The 20,499-nt window shown below is 38.3% G+C and overlaps 1 protein-coding gene across 5 annotated transcripts in view; it reads left to right on the top strand.

Annotated features, from left to right (window-relative positions):
* The window catches only part of RAPGEF2 (Rap guanine nucleotide exchange factor 2), a 195,102-nt gene that overhangs the window by 68,600 nt on the left and 106,003 nt on the right, over positions 1-20,499 (top strand). For all 5 annotated transcript variants that reach the window (XM_054204343.1, XM_054204349.1, XM_054204342.1 and 2 more), the window contains one exon: positions 12,255-12,338. In XM_054204343.1, coding sequence (XP_054060318.1) covers positions 12,255-12,338 — 84 coding nt within the window. The remainder of the gene's footprint in view (positions 1-12,254; positions 12,339-20,499) is intronic.

The following is a 20,499-nucleotide window of genomic DNA, read 5'->3' as shown; positions in this document are numbered from 1 at the left end:
CTGGGTTATTAAAAGTGGCAGTTCAGCTCGAGTTATTCTTCATTTGCCAGTCGTCCTACTGCTTCCATTTGATGGGGGGTTAGTGATAAAAGGGCTTATAACCTGCAAGGCAAAACTTCGGAATTGAGGTTTACTTGACACATATACCTGATTTTTTTATTTTATTTTTTTTTAACCTGCTACTTTTTTCAAATCTACTTAAAGATCCCATTTAAACAATATTTAGTTTGGTCACTTGATATATATTTTATCAGTAGTTCAAAGAAAAAAAAAATATTTTTTTTTTCATATCTCATAATTGTTGTTCTTGATGTTTGCAACAGAAAGTTTCTAATTAGCATTTTCTTTGGAAACCAAGTTTTAGCAGATTTGTAGAGGGTGTGTATACCTCTTGACAGTTGAACAAAATTTTTCAGATCAAAATTGAAATGTCCGCTGTAATGGCAGAGGAATCTTTGGCAACACATTTTGCTTATGAGCAAATGAATATGTCTCTAATGAAAGAAGAAACACCTCCTCTTCCCCCCCCCCCCGGCCTCATTAGTCATACAGGGGCTGTATGTGGTTTTCGGCCATGCTTTTTGATATTTCTGCCTGTACGCATCAGTGGTGCTTGGCTTACGCTTTCTCTAAGGAAATCTTGTATGTCTTTAAGGTTCCCTTATTTTCTTCTCAAAAGATATTGGAGCGGTAGAAAATATTTTAAGTTTCGATGACCTGCTGCCCAGAGTCACTCAATAATGAACCGCATGTGTTTCTGAACGGCCATGCTGCAACACAGTGTGTTTTTGTGATCTCGTATTTGGTTTCTGTGCAGTTAGACTTGGAACTAACTTGCTGCTGCTTATAATATTTTTAAAAAATACAAAACAAAACCTAACCGAGGTTATTGTAAAGGGTGTTTTAGCTTTTTAGAGAACCTTCCAACAAAAGCCTGGTAGAATATATGCTCCTGCCTCCCACATGTCTCTTCTGAGAAGATTGCAAGATGCGTATTTCGGATTTAAGCTCTTATCAGTAACAAATTTCTCATTCTGTAGCAATTCAGTAGCATGCTAGTGGTTTTGATTGCGTTGATTCTTAGAAAAGGATGAGTGTTTAAAGAAGAGTAGTTATCTCTTGGGCATCTTGAACTAAATTTTAGAGTGTTAGTGTCTATGGCTGGAAAAGCTCTTGTGTAATGTCAACGTGCTTGTGCGCTTTTACGCCATTCAGTCATGCAGCCTTCTGTGCTGTAATGAAATTCAGTGTTTTCAGAGGACTAACGTGAAACCGAAGTAGAAGGCACACATGTAAACTGGAGATTGGAGAGGAGAAAATGTTACGTGTAAAACTGAGTTATTACTGCAGAGAATGCCCACAGCTGAAATGAGAAATAGCCATCTCTTAAGTTTCTAAATTGCTGACTGTGATAGGCAGGGTGTGTAATACATAGCTGTATTTGCACAGTTATGGTTTGTCTTGCCTTTTTTCTCGTTCCTCACTTGTCATACAATCTGGATGAAAACCATCCACTTGTGTTAACACTCTAGTGCTTATAGTGGGGGGGCGGGGTGGGATTAGAAGAGGAGAAGGCTACAAAACTGGTAAAGATACATAATTTCAGCAGGTCTCTTTGGATACTTCCATGTTTAGGAGCAAATTCTCAGGTCTGGTAGCTGTGATATCACCATCCAGTCTCAGCCAGGTTTTCTGAGTTACATCACCGTGGCACATCACAAGACTCAAAATACTTGTTTCGTGCTAGCTGTGCTTGGCCCAGCCACCAAAGCCTGAAACGAAGGAAACCTGGAAAGGAAATAAAAGGAGCATGGCTTTTTGTTTGTTACAAAAATACTTACGGTTTTCTTGGATGAAAATGTTAGCTTTTTTTCATGAGGCAGAGCAGAATGTCAGAGAAATGCTGGGGGGCATTGCTTTTGTGCAGCTTTGGGATGGGTTGTCAGAGGACTGCCCGAAGACACAGGGGAGATGGAGCCAGGGCAGCGACTCAGGGGCAACTCGCAGAGCTTCTTTAGGAGGATGCTTCTCCCAAGGAGGAGACGTGCCATCATCTGGCCAGGTATCGTGCATTGCACAAAAAGTCAAGTAGGGATTTTGGATGTAGCTGTAAAAGCCTCTGGGTGTGTCTCAGCTAGACAGCTAAGCTGTAGTTTTATTTGCAGCTGCCGGTCTGTGTAGTTACTATACAGTAGTTCTGTGCAAGGACAGGGGAGAAATAGATCCACGAGTCGTTTTTAAGAGTGGGAATCTGGGAGTCAAACTTTTAAGTCCTACAAGAAGAGCGACACATCGCAAATTCATGGTTCTGTCACAGTAGCAGATTGCCCTGAAGACCCTCAGGAGGATAGAAGCAGCGTGTAGAAAAAACAATGAAAAGTTGATGCCAAAGTTGCCGTACGCTTCTGCATAGCCTGACTTAATTGTGCAATGAAGTGTGACAAAAACGAGCTAAAAGCTTCTTTGGTGCATGATTTTTGAACAGAACAGCTCTGCAGAGACCACCTCGCTGGAATTTGTCTTCTGACGCATACATTTGTGTTATGAAGGAGTGCTTTTATGTTCTGTACATGTTCAAGAAGTTTTATGATGGTGGTTTCATAAAAACAATTTATTCTGTATAGATATAATATATATATGATCTATAGCTATATACGTTTATATCTTTTAAATGTAAAACCTAAAACACTACAGAAAGGAATTGCGAGAGAAGTGTGAGGATCAAGCTGATGTTTCCACTGTGATATTTTGAGTTATCAGTAAAATTATTCTCTTGTATGCTTTAATACTTTACTTTTAACCAGAATGTCTGAGTTTTTGGAGAGGATGGACCTGTTTGTAGAGGCTTGGGTCACATTTCTGCGTTTACTGTTCCTGTTTAATGAATATTCTTGACTTCAGAGAGCCCCTGTAGAAGATGTCTTCCTTGGTCTTATAGAAATATGAGGTGCTTTGAAAATTACTTAAAATGCTCTGAAACACAATAAACTCAGAATATGTCTGTTTGAAGCATCTCTCTGGGTCAGTATCTGAATTTTCAGGTAGACCTCTGCAGACAATATATATTCATTCTGCTTGTGCATCCATAGGTTTCTGTGGAAGTCGTGTAGCGGTATATTTAGTAATGCAAAGAACTGCTGCAGCAGGGCTGATCTTTTTTTTTTTTTTTCTTTTTTCTTTTTTTTTTTTTTCGCTTAAAGTATTCCTAAAGGTATATTGTACCTTAGGACAGTCAGGCAGTTGCCAAAGTGGCGTTGGGGTACTGCCAGTTTTGCATTGCAGTAAATCAGGAACCTGAATTCATATATTGTGTTGTGGATACATTTTCTGTGGGGAATCGCTTAGACGAAGTGTATTATTAAAACAAATCCATTCAATGACTTGGCAGTCGGCTCTGACTCAAGGCTTCTTAATAGTGTCAGTGATCAACGTTACAGTCTGTTGGCTTTGCACAGCCAGTTCCAAATTTCTGTGTTATTGTTTGACCTAATTTTGAGACTTCTTTGGATAAAGACTAAAGTAAGGGTTTTTTGAGAGGATTTTAATTTGCACTTTCTTTACTGTAAATGTTTCATTAAAATCTACCATATTTTTGTTGTAGTAATTTTGAGAATAAAAGCTTTGATTTTGGAGAAATATTAGAAAGATGTAAGATTTAATAATAGAATTGTCTGTCTTGATTTACCTCAAGAGTATTTTGGATGCAAGATCATTTAATTTTACTACTTCTGTCATTGTTTTCCTGATGACTTAGGAGACTATAATTTTTTCATTCTGAATTTCTCTTCTGAAATCAAGGGGTAATTCACTGTACAAGTTTAATACTAAGACTTCAATGACAATAGGTCAATTAGCTTGCATATGTATATTTGAATAATGTAATTATTGATTACCTGTTTAATTAGCTGCCTTAGACTGACATGCATTCCTGACAGTCTGCAATAATCTCTGAAGGCTGAATTTTCTGGTTTTTTGTACTGATTTTATTTCAGAAGTGGAAAAGAGTACAAATAAATTAATACTCTAAAGGAAAACATACTTCTGATTATTTGTTTTCATGAGTACTGAGGCATTGTTTCCTGTGGTTCATTCTTCTTTACTTCCCACTTTTGCTACCAGCAGACAAGACACCAATTTTCATCTTGTGTCCTTTAATAAAAGATAATCTTGGACATCAGTTGAAATATGCACTCTAAGATGCCTGTTTAGTGAAAATTAGAAGTTCTAAATTCTGAGTTATTGGTTTTACTACTGGATATTTTTAAACTTTTTCTTATATTTAGAGCGAAGAATAGGAGTAAGAATAAAAGTAACTTTAATGTGTTCATTACAAAAAAAGAAAAAAAAAGTATTTGAAAGTTGTGTGTGGCTAATGCATTAAGCACCCAACGTGTTTTACTTCTGTGTTAGGGATGTAGCTCTTAATGTCATCAAGAGACATTAAAATGCTCTAGCAGATGTCAGGTAACTGCTTAACTAGCTTATTAAGGAGGGTTATAGACAGTGCTGACAATGTGGGTAAACGGTTTTCTGATTATTCTGAGTGTTACAACAATGCAGTGCTAGTGGGCAGGATCTTCAGGCGATGAGATGTCTACCTGGGAATCACTAAACTTAAAGACATGTTTGACATCCCAAGGCACTTCAGGGCTAATGTCTAATTGTGGCAATGGTTATTCAGTTAAACGATAAAGTACCTATAGCTTTCAGCATACAGAGGATAACCAAAATGAGCAAAGAGAAACAGACAGATTAATCTGCTGAAACAATATCCCATGGAGCATAAGCTTGCAGAGCAATGTTCTTTCTAATTTCTTCTTGTGTAGTGCTTAAATGCTTGAAAGAGGTACCACTTCTGACATGTCAAATTTTCATTGTTTCTGTTCCTCTCAAGTGGAGATCTGGGAGTATGAACAATGTCTATTCTGAATTACTCAGTGTTTACTTTTTGAAATTTATTCAACTTTCAACAACATTGAGTATGATTTCGTGAAAATGTAATCTGCCAGATACATCTTGGTTTGTAATATAAGTTCTTTTATCAAAACAATTACAAATGTTGTAGCTTGTAGGAATGGTACTATATCCAGTTTAAATGTAAGTCTTGAATGAATCCTTCAGTGGTTGGAATTTTAATGATTTATGGAGAGAATAATTCTAACTAGCTTTTTCACAACCAAGAAATTGTTCTTGATGATTTCATGACCTTTTTATGAAATAACTTGGAAAATTCCCCTGAATTGGAAAGTAATTCTGGATGCTGATGTTTGACTTACGTTAGGGGTCCTTGCAGCATCTAGTGTTGCTGGACCATTCTGTTGAGTGTTGGAGGGAGAATGACACCTCTGTTGCTTAGGTCTCCGGAGAGACACATCTCTTGTAAAAGGAATATTAAGCAGTTACTAGATGGAAGCCATTTCCATGCTTGTTTCCACTGAGACCTGCATACTGCTTAGCTTTTTTCAAGTGCTGTCTTAAAGGAGTTGGCTGAGACACCAGTCACCAGAAGGTGGTCAGGGCAGCAAAGACTTCTGTTTAGCGTGTGCTTTCAAGTCCAGATGCTGAATTTTGCACTGAAGTGATGTCTTATTTGACAGAATTAAAGCATGTTTGACAGCAGTCATCACAAAGACCTGCAAATTCTTGCTACTGTACATATCTCAGTTGAACCAAATGCACACAAGCAAGCATGTGCTGAATATGATTCATTAATCCAGAGGTTTTGGTAGTGCTACATCTCATCTTGATGGCGAGTAAGAATTAAATGGATGTCTCTCGTTAAAATGTAGTTATTTCTAAAGAAGTTTTAAGGGTAAGTGATGCATCAGGACTTGTTAGGATAGAAGAAGACACTAGAGATGGTGTGGGTATTTGAGATTTATTGGGTCTTTCAGCAGGTTGACTTAAATATTTATTGTAGCTGAATATTTTGGAAGGTTTTTCAGCATCTTATGTGATCAGGAAGTCTGAAAGCTAAAATTGGAAACTACTGTAGGCAGATGCCTTATAGAATAGGTATGTGTGGAACGTATTGAAAGAAGTTATTTTGTTGCGCAGGATTTCTTTGGTATGCTGTTAATACTGATTCAGATTTATAGTTACAAACTCGGTGTACAAGTGCTGCAGATTCCTTCAAATCAAAATAAAATAATTATAAAATAAAACTTCAGTTTTAAGTAGTGTATATTCAGCTAGCTGTGGATCTGGGAGTATGAATCTGCCCCTTCCAGTGGAATAAATAGACTACAGCTTCGAGAATTTGATACAAGTGCTGAAGACTTTGAGAGAACCTGCAAACTTCTTGGATCTCGGCAGTCTGGAGGTTGATAAACAGTTCCTGATTTTTGAACTTTGAGTACCTCTGAGGTCTCCAAGAACAGTCATATGCTAGAAAATGTAAAGAATTAAGTCTGAAAATACTGTCTAACCTTATTAGAGGTGACAGCCTGGTGATGTCATCATAGGCTACCGCGTAATTATGTAACTGAAGTTTCCAAACAGAACAGTTAGTGACAGCTATGAAGTTACTTTGCAAAGTTCTGTCTTCAGTTTTTTGTGTCATTTTCAAAGCAGAGAAATGTGTCTGGCTGCAGGTTGTAGTTGCGTAAAAGGGCTACATCCAGGAAGCTGGGGAGGGAAAGGCAATGGGAAGGCATTGCAATCCAGTCTCTGCATTTCCGTTTCTAGATCCCAAATTCCCGTAACTCAAGCTCTCTTGCATTCTGGGAAATTAAATATAAATTCCCCAGGAAATCCCCTGCTCTCAAAAGTGCTATAATACAAGAGTCAAGAATTAAAGTAGCTTTATTTAAATTTTGTATGACTAACTTACTGCAGATTATGACTAAAGTCTGCATATTGGTGACTGTTTTGGTGTTGGCTTTCCATTTTGCACAATTTTGAGGTTGCTGCTAGAACCTGAGAGTTCTGAAAAGTTTATCAGTAGGTAGCTCTATCATAGTAGTTTTAAGAGAAGAATGTTAAATCTTTGTACCTGAGTCCTTCTGTTGCTGTCTTCACAGAACACAAATCCTATCTTCTGCTGAAGATCTCTTGCTCTGCTTTTTACTCTTAAGATTTAGGCTCTTTCCTCTGCACTGTAGTCAAATGCTTTGAGCGCACATAGACATACAGGCATTAGTCTAATCCTAGTGCGCTAACACAAGTTACCGTTGTGGGGCAGCCAGTGTCTTGAATCTGGCCATAGTCCTGTTGGTTCTGTAAAGGATGGATGGAAGTTTGCGTCACCAGAGTTTCACTGGGGCTTTTGCTGGCTTTAATATAGCTAGGACAGAATGACTACGTGTATTGATTTTGTTGTTCTGACTGCTCCTTAATGTGTGACTCTTGGGCTGGCTTAGTTCTGATTTCTCTTGAGGATAAATTGCCTGTGTCATCTTACTTTCTTGGTAATAAATGTTGTTTTCTCTAACTTGGGAAAGTGGATAGCTGTGCTGCATTCGGTAGGCAATATAGTTTTACCAGTCCTGAGTTTCATCCAGATGAATATCCAGAACAGTAGATGAGCTGGGAAAAAGCAAACAAAAACCACACCACCCAAAAAAATGCCAAAGAAGCTCCCACCGGTTTTACATATTTGAAGCAATGTACTCCATCACTGGAGGCCAACAGGTAAAGTTATTTCTTGCCTGCAAAGAAGATCAGTGAATGCCTGCTTGGAAATGTACACGTGCCAATAACTCCTGATTTCAAGTGTTTCCACTGCTGTGCGTGCAGCCTTGCAAGACTGGAGAGAAGGTGTGGAGAGGAACTCGCAACTAGGTAGAAGTGCTGTTTGCCTGGGTTGGGCGGGCTTGGCGTTCAGCCCAACATGGATCCTTCACTGCACTTCCAGTTTCCTAGTGTCTGACAGCTGCTGCTTCAGTGCTGGTGGTGATGATAGGCAGCAGTGGCACCCTTTACAAAACCTAGTCATTGGAAAGATCTTACCTAAGCAAATGGCTTTCCTTTCTACATCAGCTTGACTGACACGTGCTACTGGACCCTACTCTCAACTAGGCCAAAAAAACCCTCTAAGGATGCCTTTGGGGGGAAGTCATCAGCATCTATGCTGCTTCAGCTAATTCTGGATTAAGTGCTTACGCGGGGTTAATAACCCTCCTGCAAACCCAGTCAGTGATGTGTCCTGTCCACAAAAGAACCCTTTTAAGCACAATTTGCTGTCATCTCTTTGACAGAAGAAATATCTTTAGGTGAACAAATACAGTTTCTAGATACCTCTGTGGGCTGCCAGTGGTAGGCAGCATTCTAGCAGTGAAAGAAAACTCCATAATTAGGCTTAGATTTACTATCTAGAATTCAATTTTGATGTTTAAAAATAAAGTATAAAATGTGATTGCAAAGAAAACCTTTCAAACGTGGATATTCTATGTTGGGTAAAAAGGAATTTGCATGGGTCTTCCTGTGGCTTGAAGGATTACTTTTGTAGTTCAGTATAGGCTTAGTCTATAGTCCCTTCTGTTGTTCATTACAGGCACAAAAGTCCTGAAGAATGCAAATGCATTGTTGATGAACAAATGTCAAGTGTAGAACAGAAAACATGGAAACTTGATTGAAAGCAACCTGATGTTTGAATAGGATTGTGGAAAGCCCAGGATCCTTAAAATGAAAGAATTGCATGTGTTTATTTGTAATGCACTCTCTAGCAAGAGCTGGCTGCCAAATGGCTTTGTTGAGGCTTAATTCTAAACAACTGAAAGTGTAGCAAGTGTTGAGAAGTGCGGGAGTTAAATATATTTTCATATGAAAGGAATAGATCAGTCTTTCATTTGTCTGTGGTTTTGTTTGGTTTTTTTCTTGGGTTTTTTTTTTTTTTTTGGAGGGAAGCATGTGTGTTCTGGAGGAAGGAATGTATTTGCTGTACATGTTGAGGGTTTTTTTGTTGTTTGTTTTTTTTTTTTTTTTTCAGATGTTTTGTTCAAGACTATATAAAGACACTAGTAGTTGTAAAAATGAAGAGAAAGAAAACCCATCTGCATTCTTTGCTCTTGAAGACTGTCTTGGAAATATTTATGATGTTTTGGCTGGCAATGAAAGTTTAAAGGAACACACAGTGTATTTTGGGGAAGATACCTTGAATACGTGTATGTTCTGTAGTAACCCACTGCTATTGTGACACAGCAATATTGAAGTTTTTTTTTTAATCCAGATAATAAGTTGGTCCAGTAGATATCCATGATGCAAGTACCATCGAGCTTAGAAATTCTCAAACATGACTGTAAAAGTAAAATCAATTATCAAAGTACACATAAAGCAAAAGGAAAATAAAATCAATCAGATAGTATTCCTAAATTTTGATTTTATTTTTTTTTAGTCAGCACTTTCAGCTGTCAAAAGAACAGATGCTTCTTTTGATTATATAAAATGTGGATAAAGTATGATGTTCATGACAGATAAGTGAGAAGGAGCAACAACTGTTGCTAACTTGCAGAGAAAGCGGATAAACCTGTGAACTGACAAAAAAAAAAAAAGATAAAACTGAGTCGGATGATTAACTGAGTGAAAAGTCATGCTGTGTTGTGTGTGATCAAATAAGAAAAGCTTAAACCGCTGCAGTTAAATGTGTAATCATTATAGCTGTTTGTTCAGTGATTCAAAGGTAGATTCAAAAGTAGCATTAAGAATTTGAACATATTGACTGGTGCAGCCAGTGGCTGCCTTTCTCTTTGGAGATAAAAGCTCTCTGGTGAGAAAACATAACTAAAGCCCCTTACAAATAGGTGATTTGACAGAGGATTTAAAATAGTTCATCAACTCTTAAAGGAGGCAAATAAAAGGTTGTATACTGGTAGATTTGCAAAAGTTAAAATATTTTCTGTTGGTTTAAATAAATTTTTTATTTTTGCTTCTATTATTCTACCCTTGGAAATGGTTTTCTGTAAAAGTATAAACAGATCTTCTAGATTACTTTTGCTTTAGAGTTATAAAGCTTGTGACCCCAGATGAGCTTCTTTTCTATCAGAATATACTTTTATACTTAGTCACACTGCCAATTTTTAGGAAAAGGAAAATAATCCCCAAACCCACAAAACTTATTATGTGATAATATAATGCACTTCAGTCCACATGGAAAAATTAACATTGACATCCTAATAGAGTTACTTCCCGGCAATTTGGGAAATCAGTCCGTCTATAGACATTGCTGAAAATGCCTATTTTAAAAACTTTCAACTGTGCTGATTTGTGCAGATTATTTGTATTAAGAATGGCATCTATCGACAAACAGAAACAACAAAAAACCCAACAGCCTTGCAGTTCAGCAGCAATGCTGGTTGTATGCCTGTCAACTTAGGCCTCATTTGGCGGGAGGAGTATTTAAAGATGTGTGACTTAACTCGGGTGCATCTTTATGCTTTTGAGAACGGTATTTTAATTTGAAGTGGTGGTTTTCTTGAGTTTATTGGCTTTAACCCGGTTCTCTGTACTTATGTACAATTTTTTCTCGACTAACAAGTTTGAGGGCAATACAGGTCCATCTGAGAAGCAAGCACGTGAAGCACTTTGGAAAAGGCAGCTTGGTGCTCTTCAACTATGTAAATCAAAATGATCTGTTGTTTTAGCTATGACATGATGTTATTGCTTCATTTTCTATTGTCTATCGGTATAAAGAAGTGTGCCCTGAAGACTTCATTTTGAAGATGTTAAGTCTTCACTGGTGGGTGTGGGTGACCAACATGGCTTCGCTCGTCAGGCCATAGGCTGGTAGAAAAGAAATATGGGTTGCATCATCTTAGTCAGTTCTTGTGTTCTTAGTCATAGATTGTGTCCTCAGTTTCCTCTGTTATTTCTTCGTGTTTCTGATGTTTGTCCTTTCTCTTGTGGTTATATTATACAGTGCAAAATGGAAACGGAGCAGGTTTTTAGATTGGATGGTTTGCTGGTTTGCTCTCAGCTGTTTTAGGCCAGCTCCCTCTCTCTCTCTCTGACTTCAGCTTCCCTTTTAGAAAGTGTAATACAGTGAGTGCTGAGGAAATGGCACTGTTGTTCTGAAGACCCTGCTGTATAGGTACTTCTTAAATTGCAGTTCTTCAAATGAAAAACACGCTGCTAACACGTACATAGCCTACTTAGATTTAAGATTGGGTTTTAATACTATGCTGTCATCGTCATTAAAAGATGTGGGCTGTTCTTGCTCAAAGTTAGAACTAATTGTTGCTAAAGACTTGAGACATGTAATTTAAAAAAAAAAAAAGAAGGTGCTACAGATTAATTAAGTAATCTGCATCGCTTAGTGTCACTAGGGATGTGGTTTTCAAATAAGAATGCTCATGCACTTCGTAACAGCGTACTGGAATCTAATTAGTGAGCTTCTTCGGAAGAAGCAGGAGTGGTAAAAACTGAAGTAAAGTACAGAGATTCTCAGTGTTCACTGTCAAAACGACACAAGACTTCTACTCCAGCTATTTCTAGTAACCTTTAACTATTTTATTTTCCTGTCCAAACGTTATTTGAACTTATTGAATAAGAGTCTAAGCCTATGAAAAAGATTTTGTGTTACTCAAGGAGCAAGATCTGAATCCACAGTAGAAGGAACAGGGCCTGGATGACAAAGTCCTCATCCAGTTCCTCTACAGGATGAAGAGAGTGGAAAAGAAAACTCTGTCCCTTTTACTGTTGGAAATTTATTCTTGTGCTGGGAAGAGGCGTGAAAGGGGCAGTGCGCTGTAGCAGCAGATAAGGTTGACTAGCAGATCTGATGTAGGTTTACCATCTGCAAATGTATTTCATGCTCCCTTACCTTGTGTGAAGGCAGACTGATGCCAAAAGACAAATATCTGTCTTGAAGAAAGAGTGAAGGAGGAGATGGCTAGAATTGGGAAAGGAAGCCTTATTTATAGAGGGGAAGATGCTACAGTTGTCTTCATCAGGAAGAAAGTAATAGATTTGACAGAATACAATAATATACATTTACTGTAGCTTGACTTCATTTCAATTGCTTTCAATTACATTTCATTGGATTTGTGCTGTTACCAAATGGATAGATGTATGCTTTTTAATGCTTTTTTAAAAAGTGAAGTAAATGAAATAAGGCACTCTAATAATGTATATATTTGCAGGTGGAAATTAGAATTGTTTGACAGAATCGTTTTGTACATGATTGAACTGTGGCTTTCTTCCATAATTTTGAGTAGTTTTGCCTCTTTGATATTCTTCATACTGCAAATGAGTAACTGAAATCAAGTGTCTTAAACTGTGTCCTTTCTTTTTTTATATTTTTTTTTTTTTTATTCCAGCCCTGATGATATTGGTACCTGTTGGTATATCCTGCTGTCTGGCTCAGTCTTCATTAAAGAATCTATGTTTCTTCCAAGGAGCAGGTATGTCAACTATGAATGTACTGCATTCTGTATTTTAAACATAAATCCTGAGATGTAGAGAATTTTTAGAATAAAAGGCAATGTCTTACGCTTAATAAAACACAGAAGTACACGCATAAACACACTTTTCCTTCCTTTACTAGCTGTGGTAATTGTTTTAAGCCCATAGCTAGAATTGAAAGCCCATCGTTGTGGGCAGTGTACAAACATTCAAAGTGTCATGCAAGTGCTGTCAATTTAAAAATAAAACCACCAAAACCCCTACAGATGGAGTAAGTGCTGGGTAGTCTGTTCCTGTGAATAATCAAACTTTAAATCATAGGATGCACTAGACCTTATGATGTTGTCCTGAGGCTTTACTTACCGTGCACAAGTCTTCAGTGCCTGTTTCAGCATATGTTTAGATCCTGTTACTGCCAGTTTTGCTACTTCTGTTTAGGTTCTGCTTCATGTAAATGGATTTGCAACAAAGAGTGGTATTTTACATAGAAAAAGATAAGTTTGAGTGTGACGCGCTCAAAATTTATATTGCTATAGTAAAAAATTTAATTATTTTGAGCTATGGAAAAACATGCAAATGACTGCAAGGATTTTAGACTAAGGTGGCTGAGCCTGATCATTTTAGTGGAAGCAGAGCAGAATTGCTTTAAAACGCTGGTTATATGCATATTCATTCAGACTACTATAAAAGTCTCCTTTGAAGTAAATACCATGTGATAAAATTTGTGAAAGGCGGAATGAAAGAATGACCCGTCTCTGTATGGTATGATGAGAACGAAAGCACTTGAAGCTTCCTTACAGTTTTAAACAGTGGGAAACTGCTTCAGAACTAGTCTTGGTTGACATATGAACAATTAGATGTTCAAATCTCCCTTTCAACGGGAGAGCAGTGTTGGTCTTGGGACTCCCATTTGATGATGGTGACATGTTCTTGGTGTAAGCAAGTGTCTTGCATCTGTAAAAGGACAGGCACTGCTGATAAAATGGTGTATTTGATGTGCCTTCAAACAGTATATGCTAAAGGTGCAAAACTGGTTACTGTAAAAAGTAGCACAACAACAGATTATAGGATCCCTGCTGCTGGCAGATGGAAGAAAATTGTCCCATATGTCATCCATGAACAGGCAATGCCAGAAGAAAAGCTGGCAGAAAGTGCTACCTTTAGATCCTGGGAGAAGGGATATATGATATCTGAATTAATGTGGGGTAGTTGTATATAGTCTGTGGCAAGAAATTTCTGTTCCTTTGAATTAAAGCAATGCTTGTGCTTCAGGCATTTTTTTGACACTTGATGAGAGGTGGGATTTAATATGATAAACAATGAGCTTGAGATTCTTCCTGGCAGAATGAACAGAAACTTACAGGTCCTGTGACTCCAAGAAGAGCGTTCACCTAGTGAAATTCAGCAATGACATTTAGGAGTGTGCCTGAGATCTTGCTGAATTGCAAGTGTGGAATTTGGCATTAGGAGAAGTTTCATAGTTGTGGATGGAGTCAAGTAGCTGCCAAAGCTGGTGTCATGGGAAGCAAATGCAAGAGAGATGAGTTGTTAATTAACAAAAATAACCTAAGTCCAAGAAAGCAAAATTAAGAAACTTTAATGATATAAGATAGAAAGGATTTCTGGAGAGCAATATCAGAGTCATTCAAGTGAGAGGCTTTGTGCACAGAAGCTATAGTTATTAAAGGGTAGGTGAGTGCCTTATTTAAAATTAGGACAAGGCTAATCAGGATTTTTACTTTGTAGATGAGTAAGCTGCAATATCTGGGCGTTGGGCTCACCCATGAGTAAGAAACTCGGGAAAAGTGAGAGGGCACCCAAGTTAAATTTCTGATTTGGAATACCGGTGGGTAATAAGCGATTTATTTATTAAAGCAAAGGCTTGAGAAGAAAACTTAGTTGTCCAGCTTGACTTCTGCTGGCAGTGAATTGCTCACGAGGAAATAGTAAACTGCTCAGATATATGGACAGGGTAGAAGAGACTGATTAGCAGCAATACTACAGTAAAATTTTAAAGTGCTCTAGAAAAAAGGGAGCAAGACCTCCTGGAAAGACTGCTATTTAGAAAGAACTGATAGGGTGGTATTTTGAAATAAAAAGCTGGTAAAAAGGCAGTTATTGGGTAGCTGTTTACTTAAACTGAATATAATATTTACACATACAAGGAGTAATGATTTCAAGAGCCTTTTGAGCATTGCATAATTTGGGAGTCTTGATGTCTTATTGCCATTAAGATGAATTTGCTACGCTTTAGCAAATAGAGCACGGCCTGATGCATAATTGATGTCAGGTAATAGGAAGAGACCTAAACATTGCCAGGTAGAGATCATCTAATTTTGATCATGTTTGGCCAAAACATTGTCATTTGAGCAAACTTATTGTAAATTCATATTTAGACTATTTTAGTGGGGTTTTTTTTCCAGTTTAGTCCATTTTATCTTTGCCCATCTAGAAAGCTACCAGAAAATAATTTTGCAACATGCGAAGCTTGTGAGTAAGAGAGCAGGATGGAGCTGAGAAATCCGTGTAGGAGCAGAATGCAAGAACTATATTCCTCTCTCCAAATCTGGGTGACTCAGAAAATTCTCATTTCCTTAACTTTTCCCAGAGTGTCCCTCCTATACCCAAACATCTCACTATCCAAAACTCCTCCTTTTTTTTTTTTTTTCCCCTACCTTAAAATTATTCTCCCTTTTTTGACAGCCTGCAGTAAATCCCTTTGCCCAGGTTCTCTGGGCTGCACCCAGCTGTCCCAGAGGGACCTTGGGAGCTGCCGGTGCTGCTTAGACTGAGGGCTTCCCCTTGCCTGTCCTCCTGGCTTTGTCGAGCTCAGCTTCAATTTCAAGAGCATTTGCTATTCTTTGTTGGGTTTCACTCTTTTAAAATGTATGTCTGTACAAGCCAAGGTAAAAGTAGTACCTAGTTAGGCTAAGTCAGATAGCCCTGGTGAATAGATCTGCCTGCCGTTCTGGAGGGTTCTGTGCTGAATTCCATCCTGCTCTTAACTTCATGGCTGTTGGCATGTGAACCTATGAGGAACAGGATGAAGTGCTATCATCAGATTTATAGCTGACACTGGGAAGTACTTCAGTGCATTTGACTGCATGTGCTCAGCATATTATTTGCATTTGGGGCCACTATTACCTAATTTAGTCGCATTAGTTTCAGATATAGCATCCTTAGAGTATATCCACCATGCGGGTTGGTAGATAACACTGGAAATGCTCTTTTGTTGTGTATTTTGTGTCAGGTAGACTTTTTTTTTTCCTTCCAAATCATTGTTTCCACATCTTTGATTGCTAGTGTTAGATACCATTTAAAATTCTTTGGGGAGAGGGAGTGATGAGTAGGTTTGGCAGATAGATAATATATAGAGGAACGTCTTAAAAAAATTAAAAAAAACCCAAAACACCAAGCTGTCTAAAAGCATAAGAAATGACCACCCCACTGCTTTCCCACTCAAACCAGAAACAAATAATAGTATAGCAGCCCAAAAATAAGCAGCTTTGTAATGCGCTATATATGGTCAAATAACTGCTACTTGAAATAGTTTGAAAGGAGTGTCATATAGCTGCCAATTTTGCCAAAGTTCTATAATGTCCTGGGTAACTTGTAAAACTACTTGTAACTGGCTACTTGACAAGTCTTTAATTCAAAATGAAAAAAAATATGTTCAAGATGGAATATTGGAATACATGAGGTCCTAAATCGTGTAACTTGCTTTGGAAACCTTAACATCTAAACTACATCTGTTTTGTGAAAATAGCATAAGTATAATTTTATTTCCTTGTTGTAATATAGTTTGTCTTGTATTTGTTCAAATGCCAAGCCATCAGCCAGCAAATAGGGTTCATAAGATAAGATGGATTTTTTTCAGTTAACTTATTATTTTGGGAAAATTTACAGTTCAGAGTTTTAAAGAATTTTGACCTGCACAATTAAAGCTGCCATATTTTTGGTGACACAAAGTAAAGCTTAATCTTGTTCTCCTATTTAATTTCTGTAAATTGCAACAGTGAAATTTATTCTGACAGCTTAATGTGAGGAAGATTCCCCCCATATTTAACTATTAACAGTTGTCATACTTCTCCTTTTCTTTAACGTATCAGGCACATATTATGGTCAAACTAAACATTCCCCCTTCCCACCACGACCACTAAATTAGCGAAATTAACACTTGGTCCCCTCACTGTTTCCCATGAGCTTCTGTACCCTGAAGCAGTTCACATGGTAGAATGCGGTTTATGTACGAAGGTCCAGAAAATAAATGAGCAGAAAGTACAATTCCCTGAAGGTTGTCCTGGTTCTCATGTGTTTTCACGTGGCCACTGACAGCAGTAATGTGACAGTCCCTCAAAATATCTTTTGGAATGGCCTCCAGCATCCCTAGGTCTGCTCCATGCTCTCATCACATTTGCTCAGCTGCTTGGACTTCCCGTGTGGTTTTTGTTCCAGGACTTTGCTTCTAGTGTAAATTTTACCGTGGTCTTTCATCTTTATTTGCCTTGGAGCTGCACTACAAAAACGTCTCCTGGATCTCCCACAGCTAACCTTGTGCTTGCCCGTGGCTTCCACGACTGGAGTATGCAACAAACTCTTACCAGCAACAAAATACAGAATTGCTGGGCAGTTTTTCTCAGACTGGTAGGGCTCTGGTGCTTGGGGTTTTCTGCTTTTCTCCTAGAATTCTTCCAAGACTGTCTGGATTGTGTGTACTGTGCTGCTCGGGCAAGCTGCAGTGCCGACTTGCCACATGCAAACCTGGCTTTGCTCGTCTTTAACTACTCACTCATGTATGCGCTTTCCTTGCTGTAGCCTCTTCTTTTCCTTCCTTCCTGCTCACATCCAACCAGTTATCCCCTCACCATTGCACATGGCGATGGAGAGCTGCCCTCCCTTTGCCAAATTCCCAGATTTTACAGATTTAAGTTTTTTCCTCTAGCTAAAAGATTAATTTTTGAAGTTGAGATTACATCTGCTTTTTCTCTCTTAAAAATTAAAAGGGGGGTACCTATTTGAATATTGATGACTGGTCTTTCCTATACTAAAACAACTTAAAAGACGGAATGGAGTATCAAATTCTACTGGAGAGCCATTGAAGAAGTTGTGGACTTGCTTTGAATGTGTTTGAAGCAATAACAAAACTAAATTTGTGCAAAAAAAGATTTGTCCTTGTCCAGGTGTGTCCTGATTAGCTTAAGGAAGTAACCTCTCTCAAAAGAAAATGTGTTTGGGATTTTGGCAATTTTTTATTTATTTTGACAAAAAGTGCATATGAGTATAATAACGCTGGAGCAGAGCTCGTGGCTACGTAGATGCATTTATACAGCTTTATGTATCCTGAAAAATACTTCCTAATTTTTGTGATGCCTGGGACGTGCCTTTTGGTGTGGTTTACGTATATCTAACTGATGATACATTTTGAGTAGAGAATTGTCTTTGAGCAATCTCTTGGGTGAATAAAATCCTCCTCTCAATATATGACCCTAATATGTTTGCAATTTAGGGTTTATTAATAATGGCTATTGCTGTCTGAAGCTCATGGGGTAAGAGAACAAAACTGGTGCTTTAAATGAAAGAGACTGACCAATATACACAAATATTTAAACCAAGATAAATTTTGAATTTGACTAAAAAGGGATTTATTTATTTTTTTTGCCCTGAGCAGGAAACTGAGAGTTTTAGAACAACGGATTTGAGGGAGGCTCAGGGTTGTACTTTTGTGAACTGCTGGTTTAGTTATTTAAGTTGCAGAGGGAGCTGATCAAGAGCTGTGCTGAGCTTACAGGGCTTTTCCCTGTTTGAGTTTTCCTTATGGCTAAGGTTTTACAGTGCCATGATGGAAACACAAAGACCATACATTGGATCCTTATAAAGAAAAATAACTCCTCAGGTTATGGTTTAAAGTCTACTTAAGAAATTACTTGAAAATGTGTGCTTTGGATTTAGTTTGCCCTTGGAACTCTTGGTCTTTAATATTCAACTTTATTTTTTTGCTGCTAGTTGATTCTGCTGGGTTTTTCCATGACCTGTTTGTTGCTTCATTACTTCTGTATCTGGCTAGCGCTGTTCTGAAGCCACGCTAATGACTGTCTCTCAAGGCTGGTGGGAAGGTATAGAGTTCTGGTACTGCCATGGGCTGACCCTCAGTGCCATCTTGTCTTCTGTCTGGTTTGAATGCCTTGCTTCAGAATTTAGTCCATCAGCTGCAGCTGAAGCATGAAGGAGAGTGAGAGTGATCATAATGGTTTAATCTAGGACAGAGTGAGATCACAAGATGAAGAAAGAAGTTGGAAGAAGTAGTGGAGATATCAGTCCATTTATGATTCAGTATATGTCTACCGTTAATTACTCGCAATGGATTTTTAAATAGACATTGAGAAAGCAACACTAATTGCTTTGTACCATCTGCATCCACCTAAAAGACTGTGTATGTCCTTTGGGAATGCAGATGTTTACTGTTACCTGCAAGCACAAAATTAGACTATCACAGTGCATGTGACTATGAATACTTTTTGAGACTCAAACTCCTGTAGAAAATAAAAGCTTGCTTACAAGGGAGAGCGTTTTATTGGGAGTGCCTGATCTGGCCATCTACCTTGAATCTGTTCATCTCCGTTAGTATCATGGCCAGTGTTACCAGTGAAGCCTGGAGCTCGCTGATGGGTGGCATCACTCTTCTTCCTCATGAGGTGCCGGAGGAGCTGGAGCTGCCGTGGGTCTGTCCCTGCACTCAGCTACCCGAGGGCTGGCTAGCAGGGAGGGCGTGCAGGGAGGCTTTCAAGCCCTCTGAATCTGGCTTCTTCCCCTCAGACACAGCCAACTCCAGGTGTAGCTGAATTACCCAAGCCATAAATTAATGGGGCCTTGTCTTGTTGTATCACCTGCTGTTACAGCAAAGCTCGTGGTGCAGAGCACATGCTGCTTGAACCAGTAATGTCAGCTGAGACCATCCTTACTGTTTGCAGAAATTGGTATACAGCTTTTTAAGTATGAATACTAAAAATGTTTGTGTTTTTTTTTTTTACAGCTAAATGAGTTTGGTGTTATGTACATTTTTGCTTTATTCTACCAGTCTCCTGTTCTGCTGAATAATTTAAGAGTTCATTGAGGTTTGAAATTGGTCATCTTCCAAGTGTGCTGCCAGTATCTGAGGTGTTGAGAAACAGAAGAGCACACAGTTTCTAAATGATGAGATTGGGTGGTGTCTGGCATTGTTCCTGTCAAAACAATTATTTCAACGCTACTGGAACTTTGTTCTTGCACAGCTGATAAAATGTTAAGGGACTTAATCTATTATGCTGGCATCTTTTGAAAATAAAAATAGAAATCCAGTGTAGTGGGGGCCAGTGCTACCAGGCTTTCTTCCAAGTTTGTAATGAGGAGATGGGAAGGTAACAAACAAAGAAGCAGAAAGTGTCAAATGACCTGAATAACTTTTAAGTGAGCCCAAATGTGTCTGTTTTCCTCTTAAGGCGGAGGGTTCAGGGATGGAAATGCTCTATCCTAGGAGAGAAGCCAAGAAGCCCTCACAAGCTGACAAATGCAAGCCTTGTACTGGTTTCTAGGTTTAAATCCTAGAGCTACAGACTTCTGTCTCTTTCCATATGAAAGACCTGATGATGGACTTGAGAGAGTCTGGATCACCTGCTGATGCTCAAGGGTATTGGTGGAATGTTCAGAACAACTTCATGCACTTTCTATAGAGAGACACCATTAATTGATGGTGTAGAGCTTGTAGATTCACAAGTCCTTGTTCTGGTCCGGTTTCTCATTGTTTCACGCACGGTAATTGTTAAGCTAAGACCAGATGGCATTTCCTGCCACTGTTCGCCTCTAAGAACAACAACAATCATAAAAAAAATCGAAATGCTTGTTATGTAGAATAAGTATAATAAAATTTTTTCAGTGGGATGTGAGTATAGGATGTAGGTCAATGCTAAGGAAAACACAAAATCTGGGGGTAACATGGAGAGTAGAACTTTTCTGTGTAAGCATGAGTGTATCTTAAGGAAAAATTCAAATCAAGCAAGCAGAGAGGTTTAACAGACTAGATTTATAGGGGATGATATCAGAAAGTAAGTAGAGGAAAGGAGAGAATCCTTGACAGGTAGCTGACAGAGGAAATATAATCTTTGACCTCTATGAGTGATACCAACT

The sequence above is a fragment of the Rissa tridactyla genome, chromosome 5, assembly GCF_028500815.1.
Source record: "Rissa tridactyla isolate bRisTri1 chromosome 5, bRisTri1.patW.cur.20221130, whole genome shotgun sequence".
Classification (NCBI taxonomy): domain Eukaryota; kingdom Metazoa; phylum Chordata; class Aves; order Charadriiformes; family Laridae; genus Rissa; species Rissa tridactyla.
This window is presented reverse-complemented; position numbering and strand designations above follow the sequence as displayed.